General features: G+C 31.9%; 1 protein-coding gene across 3 annotated transcripts; it reads left to right on the plus strand.

Moving 5' to 3' along the window:
* The first annotated feature begins 407 nt into the window (after window positions 1-407).
* Window positions 408-6,755, plus strand: LOC108748356 (bestrophin-4-like). Of its 3 annotated transcripts, XM_018486462.1 has the most exons (10): window positions 408-1,206; window positions 1,277-1,617; window positions 2,454-2,774; window positions 3,374-3,707; window positions 3,874-4,095; window positions 4,170-4,462; window positions 4,559-4,591; window positions 4,831-5,048; window positions 5,253-5,526; window positions 5,779-6,755. In XM_018486462.1, the coding sequence occupies exons 2-10, from the start codon at window positions 1,547-1,549 to the stop codon at window positions 6,092-6,094; spliced, it is 2,082 nt and encodes a 693-aa protein (XP_018341964.1). In that variant the 5' UTR covers window positions 408-1,206; window positions 1,277-1,546; the 3' UTR covers window positions 6,095-6,755. The 3 variants fall into 3 exon arrangements, with proteins under 3 accessions (XP_018341964.1, XP_018341962.1, XP_018341965.1); XM_018486460.1 differs by having other exon boundaries at window positions 408-1,617; XM_018486463.1 differs by lacking the exon at window positions 4,559-4,591 and having other exon boundaries at window positions 408-1,617.
* The last annotated feature ends 2,969 nt before the right edge of the window (window positions 6,756-9,724 follow it).

The raw sequence follows: 9,724 nt of genomic DNA on the forward strand, positions 1-9,724 counted from the left end.
CTAAATGTTAATTGAAAACGTATTTCATTTTAATGTATTTTAGTTCTTGCTAAAAAACGACTAAAATTTTTCAAAATTTTATTCTTTTTTTATTATTCATATCGAATTTGTTATTCATCGAATTTTAAACGGTAAAAAGTTTTTATATTTTTATACAAATTTTAGTGACTAAGACTTCAAAAATTCCAGCCTTTGAGTAACAATGAACAGATTTTATTTCATTTTCACTTTTACATTTTTAAAAGCTTGGGAAATATAATAATAAAAAGCTGAAAAATGATACATTAACAGAAGGATTAATAATTTAAAAAACAAAATTAATTTCGAAAAACATTCAATTTTTCATAGAATATCTTTTTATTCTGTTATAACACATCTATTTTTTCTGTTTTTTACAGATTGGGAATTCTCGAGCAATCGAAAAATCGAAATCTTTACGCTTGATAGATATACGAAGAAACACTGATCTTTTAATGAGGAAAATTAGAGAAACTCAATTGCAGATAAATTGTTTAATACACGCATTTGATGCCCTTGGTTCGGATGAACCAAGAAATATCAGTTTTATTTCTCACATTTCTATGTTAGCCTCGTCAAATGTTTAGTCCTCAAGACTAAAGAGGATACTTTAAAGATATTATCATGACAACGACAAATTGTAATGAAGAGATGTTTAATTCCTGACAAAAAGGAAATCTGATAATTAGAAAATTAATTAAATTTAATATTATAAGCTATTGTGAGATATTGGAAGAATCTTAAGAAATATAATCTTAATTCTGCAACATAAATAAACTACGTTTATTGTCTACGTTTTGAAAGAAACTATCGTATCAACGAGGTAACGGAGAAGCTGATAATCCAGAACTTCAAAGTTATCTCTGAGATAATAAATTGTCACGCGGACGAGTTAAATTCATAACTCTTAAGAATTCACCTATTATCTATATAAAGAAGCTTTTATTGTAAATTTATGAACCTGCCAAGTTCTGATAATGTATGATAAAAAACATTGATAACAGTACGTAGAAAATTTAAACGTGAGAAGGAATACACGTGAGACTGCGCCAAGTTTATGTCGTATTGCTATGGAAGGTGAATATACCAAGCACATTTCTTTCGAAACGAAGGAGACGAGGCAACACGAAAATAGATTTTTTAAACAATAGTCCTATTGACAGAAATGATTCTTGCGAAACGCGAAAAGTGCGTATATTAGAGCTAATAAGTTTCTGCCGTTTCTGTCAGTATAACTTACATTATATAATCACGTCAGGCGGTTCAATCATACAAACGATGACCTTGGGGATTTCTTACCGGTGGACCGTCAGCTTGGCTGTTTCGAGGAAACGAAGCCGGAGATGATGCCGAAGAGGAGCTGACATTAGTTCTCGCACTTAGTTATCTCATTTGACGAGAGGACGAAACTCTTAGGGGATGTCACAACCTTTTTATCGGCGAAAGTGCAAGCGTAGTACTTAAAGTTGAAGAGTTAAATAAAGAAGAGAATAACCACGTGAGGGACGATTCACGTGCTCGATAAAAGATGACTGTCTCCTACACTGCCGAGGTAGCCACTTGCAGAGGCCTCGGTTGCTTCCTCAAGTTATTACTCAGGTAAGATTTTGACTTTTTAGCATTTGAGAGATGATTAATCTATTCCAGTCAACTGGAATATATTATATTTATTAAAAATTTTCAGCTATTTTTTGAATTTATCATTGGATTAATCTTTTTTCTTTTATTCATAATATCTCTACTTTTCGGTATTTATATTTTAATGCCTGATTTATATTTATATTTTTTAACCCCTGAATTTTTATTTTTTATTTCTCAATGTGATACTGTTATTATCATTCAATGTATTAATTTTGCAGCTGTCCATATTTATTTTTACATTTATTTCCTTTTTCGCATTCTTTTTCTATTTTTCTTCTATAATTAAAATAGCAATTATAATTTACATAAATACGATTTGTATGTTTCTCTTTTTACTAATCATTTCACGTAAAAAGCTAACGCGTGAATTTGTAAATATCATTCACGTAGGTCACGTTCCTGAGAATAATACCACGAATCATGTTGGAATACTTCCAATCGCAAGTAACCGGTAGCGAACATTTCCAACGTATTTGTATAAAAATATAACACTTCGTCATTCAAAGTTGATAAGTCTTCAAGCATAATGTCGCTACTAGTAGCGAGGCACTAACAATAAGTCAAGATACGAAGCAGGATTATTGATTTTCAGCTCGAAAATAGCACACAAATTACGTTATCGCGTTTTGTCGCTTTGTGATTTTAATACATCGTCAGATAAATTTTGAAGCGCATTATTGCTATTGAGATCTTCCTAGCAAGTAGATGAGATCGCTCATTATGAGACAATTATAACACCTTGACAGATGTTTCGCGTCTGCATCTAATTTACGAGTCGCACGATTTTGTTTCAGATGGCGGGCGAGCATTTACAAACTTGTCTGGCTCGATCTGACACTCTTCCTCTTCATCTATTACTCCCTCTCCGGTATTTACCGATTATTATTGAACGAGGAGCAAAAGAAGATATTCGAATCTATAGTGTCATACTGCAACGAGTACAGCGACCTGATACCACTGTCATTCGTCCTAGGTTTTTATGTCAGTATCGTCATGACCAGATGGTGGAATCAATACATGACGATACCATGGCCTGATTCCATCGCAGTCTTCGTATCAGCCACTATACATGGGAACGACGAACGTGGTCGTTTAATGCGTCGAACGATCGTTAGGTACCTTGTGCAATGTAGAGTTATAGCATCCATAAAGTACGACTAAAGTTGCATCCAATTTAAATTGCAAAGAAAGGCATGTTTTGATTTTTCTTTAAACGATAGAAAAAAAAAGATCGATTAACTCTGCAACGGCACACTTATTTTCAATACTTTAGAGCGGCACACATGAGCCATTTGTGTCCAATCCGATTTTGAGGCTCTTAAAGTGCTCGAAAAATTCTATAGTTTACACATGTTCTTTAAAGTTTCTGCTAAATTATTCTGCTACGTAGACATTGGAAAAAAAGTTTAGAAAAGTTATAAAAATTACATAAGTACGAGTATAGAGAAATAAGAAACGACATGGTATGTGCCGTTGGAGGGTTAAATATTCCAAGATATATAAATATTTTCTAAATGTCAAAATATATAATAGTTTGTTAAATAAATCAGTTAAAATGTCATCATTAAGTATTTAACTTCACATGTTATAGACAAGATAAAAAAAATATTTCGTACGAATTCTTTTTTATATATTATGTAGCGAGTTTTACTTTAGGCAGTTCTATATACAAGACTTTAGTTTCTCCAATAAAAAAAAAATTCTTTTTTTTCAGGTACGTGTGCGTTTGTCTGACTATAGTCCTAACAAACGTCGCGCCGCGTGTAAAGAAGAGATTTCCTACTCTAGAGCATTTCGTGGAGAGCGGTTTATTGCTGGACAACGAATTAGTGATATTTCAAAGTCTAAATGCGAAATTTCCGAAGCCAAGTAAACATTGGCTGCCGATAGTTTGGGCTTCCAGTATTGTGACCCGAGCCCGACAAGAAGGTCGAATACGTGATGATTTCGCGGTGAAAACTCTAATTGATGAACTTAATAGGTTCCGCGGGATGTGTGGCAGTATATCGCACTATGACACAATCAGCGTCCCGTTAGTGTATACTCAGGTACTCAGACATAGAGACTACTTACATTAATAATTCCGGAAGACAAAGCAATAGTTGTAAGAAATTTTGAGAAGTCCGGAAGAATAATAATTAAATATTTGATAAATAGAGTCGCATAGTTTGTCAGTTTGCCGCATCTGAATTCTAAATTCTATTTTTATTGTAGGTCGTAACATTAGCCGTCTATACATATTTTTTGACTACTGTGATGGGTCGTCAGTGGATTCAAAAGTCGAACTCGACTATAGATCTGTACTTCCCAGTATTCGCGACATTGCAATTCTTTTTCTATATGGGCTGGTTAAAAGTAGCCGAAACGTTAATCAATCCATTCGGCGAAGACGACGATGACTTTGAAGTAAACTGGTTAATCGATCGTAATTTGCAAGTAAGAACTATTTTCTCGTCGTTTACTTTTTTCTCTCTTGAAATTCTAAAATAATGCTATTTTTGATTTTTAAGGTAAGCTATCTAATTGTTGACGAAATGCATCACGAACATCCTGAACTCATACGTGATCAATATTGGGATGAGATATTCCCCGCCGAACTCCCCTACACCGCCGCAGCACAACCCCGCGAGGAACCTCCTGAACCTTCAACAGCTGGCATACAATTGTCCGCCGCTCAACAAGAATTGCAACCATCGTCGGTTAAAATTGACGAGATGATGCCGATGGATGATCAGAAATTCCGCTCCGACATCGCTGATGATGCTGCATCAGGAATACATTTTATCGCAGGAAAACTGTCCCGGTAACTACAGATTACTCCACACATTTGAATATTTTTTTATTTAAATTTAACGTGAAGTAGGTCTATTCACATTTCATATTTTTAATGCAAACTCAGAAGCAATACAGACAGCACCGAGAAATTAATAAGGTAGCTATTTATATCTTGTGATGAAAAATGAATGAAGAGTAAAACTTGTGAAATTCAAAATACATATAATAATTATAATTTCATTTTAATAATACATATATTAAACATAAAGGTAATAACATTAGATAATAAAGATGTACTTTTAGAAAACACTACGGTTTATAGTATAGTATTATAATATTGATGTGAAAATGATAACTTATCTTCACGATTCTAAAATTCTGCTAATTTTTTATTAGAAGCACCAGTAGAGTGAGCAATCGAGATCGCAATATCAGTGGCGGTTCGATTCCTAGCAATTTGGGATCCCTCACGAGGGTAGCCAGCGTCACCAATGCACTTAAGCGACTGTTTAGCAAAGATGACAGGACGGACGGAGGTACCACGAGTGCCGTCAAAGCCACAGAAAAGATGCCGAGCATGGGTTCAACAACTTCATTACAACCACGACCATCTGGTACGTATTTTGTTTAACGCTATAATCCCTATTTTATAACTCTTAACGACAGCGTCGATGTCATTATATTATTGTTGCACAAGTTTTGTAAGTAAAAAGACTACACAATATAATCGATATCGACACTGTCATTAAGAGTTACAGATTAGGAGTTTAGGTATTATATTAAAACGACTGATTAAGGATAAAATAATAATATCATAGGTGCAGGTGGCTCCATGAGAATAGGCGTCATTGAGGAAGTGGACGAGCAGATGACATTGACGTCGTTAAGACAATCGAACGAAAGCAGGCCTCACGTAGAAAGTATATTTACGCAAGGTCCGCCACCGCCGAGTGATCCCGTCGACGTTCCTGGTGTCGCACAATTTTACAATCGTGAAATATTCTCCAGGAGTGCACCCGCAGAAGCACATGCAGGAGCTTTAACAATAGCCGGCAGTGCAGAATCCGCGGTCGAAAGGCAGAACATTTTAAGGTTGATAATTTAATGATAAGTCCGAAAAATCAATTCTGATTTCCAATATTTGTAAATGTACATCAGAAAATTCGCAACTGCGTGTATGAATCATCTGGAAATTTACCCGTTTTATAGCCTTAAATTTGGTTAGAATTAAATTCTACTAGCATTTTTTTTAAATTGAATTTGATTAGAAACTTGAGAATTAAATTTGACGTTTCAATTGTAATTAAGGCATTTTAATTTTCCTAAAATTTATTTTTATCTCAGGACACAAGAATCCGCACCATCAATTAGGTCAAGTATCATTTATGAACCAGCGCCTAGTTACACCGGTAGTGGGATAAACGACGATTTGCCCAGCACATCAAGCACCTCCTCTTCTGACAATGGCACAAGCGAATTTACGAAATTGAAAACCAAGAGGAAGGCTCGAAGGCGTAGTCGAAAACTCACTGGAAGTGCTAGTGGCCTAAACGAAAATGACTCGACAAGCCTTCCCGATTCGGAAACTCTTCTGCTGACGGAATTAACAGATACGTCGCGACAAAGTATGAAAAAACGCGATGAAAACGATGAAATTTAGAAAAAATACATTGATTTTCGACATTAGTTTATTTAATAAGCCTGAATAACAAATTCGATCGACATAAGAAAATAACGTGACAATACATCAAAAAAATAACGTGACATACATACAGTGACAGATTTGTTATGTGTCTGCGATGTACTTATCAAAGTTTATCATTAAACAATGATGTAATGTTTCACGTACATACGGATTTTATATTACATACGATTTTATATTACATAATCCATATGTAATTTATTAACCATATGTAATATAAATCAATTGTGAAATTTTGCGATTAGCAATTTTTTAGCATTCTTATGAAATCTGCTTTAATAACGACAAATTTGTAAAGACTTAATATTTTTTACACGAGCATATATAACGCAGCAGTATCGTCGTGCGAAAGTTTTTCGCGAAAGCCAGCTGAAGAAATTTTAGTGTTTTCGTTCATTTATAAATTGATAAATGCAAATATCTTGTATGTAAGTATCTTTTAAGTAAAAGTTTATATACAAAAATATATATAAGGTGCTTTCCAACATGAGACACGATGTGCATTACCAATGTTAAACAAGGATGAGATGATCCTGTGTTATATACTGGGTCGCTTGGAAAGCACCCATACATTGAGAAAAAAATAGCCTAAATTTAAATAAATATTTATTTGAATACTACCAACTAAACATTTACTTACAATAAATCAATATTTATTTGATAAAAAGAAGTGATTGTTAAATTAATGTTTTTTGTATCAAATAAATATATTTTTTTGTTTAATAAATATTTAGTTAGTACTGTTAAATAAAATAAAATATTAATTGAAATTTAGAATATTTATTCTCAGTGTAGTTTCGATTACAATATAGCTACGCACAAGATATTTTTGTTATTTTTCTCAAACCTTACAGAAATTTAATATTGGAAGGTAGTGGTTAATTACTTATTTTTGAGTGTTATTTGTTGCTTTTAAAAGTAAATAATTTCTCGTATTGAGTTATTAAATTTGATTTCTGTAATGTGAAAGCAAAGAAACATAAGATAAAAGTACAAAAGTGTTATTAATGAAATTGATGCTATTGATGAAAACTTGTTAATGCTCAATCGAAAAATTCGGTTAAAAATCTATATTTATCACAACTTTAAAAAAGGAAATTTAGTCGGAAATTATTCACAAGGATAGAGAACTTGAAATTTAATCAAACAAAAAGATTTTTTAAAGAAATATATAACTTAAAATTTTATATTTTTTAAATAAAAATTTAATTTTCGCGTTTAATCTTATAATATATTGCACACAGTGTTCTATCGTACGCTTAAACGACTTGACTGTCGCTGGTCATTTTCGATTAACATTCCATGATGTATATGATTTGTTACGGTACTATGAGCCGTTTGTTTTGCAGTATTATTGAAATAAAGTATTTTCAATAAGATACGATTGATTTTTATCTTAGCAAAATATTACAGGCATCTATTCCTTTTGTTTTATAACACAATACGAAAAAAATAGATTTTTTTTCTTCCCATGAAAAAATCAAAGAGATTCTGAAAGTAGATGATTATCCGAATAAAAAAAACAGAATTTTTTTTCATATATTTTCAAATTTTTGTATAATAATAATATTATTATTAGATATTATTATAAAAAAAAAGAATTATTATTATTATTATTATTATACAAAGAAAATATATGAAAAAAAAATTCTTAATTGTTTTTTTTTGTATTCGGACTTATCGCATAATTTCACATGCAAAAACGTCAATTATTTATTTTAAAAAATTATTATATAATTTAAAACAATTGTAAAAAGTCAATATGAAGCAAATACGATAAATAGCTGCATAAAAATGTTAATGACTTGATCTGATAAAACGCCGAGACACGAATATTTTTTTTTACATCTACTTTCAGAATCTCTTTGATTTTTTTTATGAGAGGCAATGTGTGTTGTACTGTGCAATGTGTTCTGGATAAACTTAAATCTGAATCTTTGGTAGAAAGAGCCGATACACAATTCTTCGGCCAATTCATAATTGATTCATAGTTGATTCTATAAACCAATCACAAAGTCGTACTAGCTTCTTAAGTTGAAATAAATAATATATTCATAGTTCAGTCCTGTTTTAAGGATATTTTCTTAAGATGTTAATATACCTGTAATTCGCCTGTGATTGACATCTTAAGATTTAAATATAAGAACTGACTATAAAAATACAAGGATTTTCTAATAAAAACAAAAAAAATTAATAAATAATATAAAAAATAAGACATTTACTGGCTATCGCAAATAAAACATTTTATTGACTATCGCAAATAAAATGTCGAAGGACCATTTTCAATAATTACTAAGACATCTCAAATGTTTAATTAATTTATGGAAAATCTGCTATACGAGTAATAATTACGATTTCACGGAATACATTTGATGAAAGTGTCACATAGACAACGCAATAACTGTATCCCCCGTATAATACAACATACACCCGACACCTTTCTCGACCCCCTCCGATTATTTTCAAGCAATATTAATTTTCTATAATTTGGTATCCTAATTTTGACATCAGTATATGACAAATCTAATGTGTAGGTTACACAAGATCAGCGACGTTATCAATTATATGAACGGGAAAAGAAAGCATGAATGAGCAAGCAAAATATTTAGTGTAAAAATCAAAGAGTGTTTCCGTAAATATTGTAATTTAATGTAGCTGATTACAGAACGACGATGAACTTGGCAATGGTTATTGTCATACATCGTTTGCAATTTCGACGTAGTCCGACGAGAAATAGATGTGGTGACGACGGTCGACACCAAACATCATCAAACATGCATGAAACTGAAGCTCCGATATATTTTATGACATTCGCGATAATCTTTCGCACACACTTACTTTTAGACGAAAGTTCCTCACAAGAAACACAAAACGGCTCGAACACAAATCCGCGATCCGCCATGTCACGTTCGTAATTGATCGCTTCGATCGCGATTCAAATTTTAGCGGCCAGTGCCAGTCCATGAAGAAGAAACGCAGTGCGCTCGTTTTTTAGACAAATTTTGAACGATTCTGCGCAGATTCCAAGTGCAGCCATTTAAACATTCGCACCGCGGTAATTTTAAAAGCTGTCAAATTTATTGCACTGAAAATGCTACAGTTTACGTTACGTGCACTATAGATTTTCAGTACTGGCAATCAATTTTGGAACACAGCCAAAGTGACAGCTCAAGAGACCAAAATGAATATTTGTCAAACATAAATGTGTAAAAATACTCATCGAAAAGAAGAATTCAAAAATACACATTTCTATCGCTTCTTAAGAGAAAAAGTATTAATATTAAAGTAAAAAGAAGCTTGTAGGAAATAAGTTTTTGTTATGGCAAAAAATAAAGCAAAAATTATATCATATACTGTAAACAAATATATAATTAAAAGCACAAAAATAAACAAATAAAATAATAAGTAATTAAATTAATAAGTATAAATTCATATGACAATAAATCAAGAATAAGCTTTAGCTTTTATTTTAATAAATAAAATAAGTAAAATTTAATTACTGGAAAATGTGATTTATTTTCTTCTTATTTTCTCTTATTGAAAATGGAAATTGCTAAATTTGAAACTTGAAAATAAATATTAATCAAA

Source organism: Trachymyrmex septentrionalis, unplaced genomic scaffold, assembly GCF_001594115.1.
Source record: "Trachymyrmex septentrionalis isolate Tsep2-gDNA-1 unplaced genomic scaffold, Tsep1.0 scaffold22, whole genome shotgun sequence".
In the NCBI taxonomy this organism is placed as follows: domain Eukaryota; kingdom Metazoa; phylum Arthropoda; class Insecta; order Hymenoptera; family Formicidae; genus Trachymyrmex; species Trachymyrmex septentrionalis.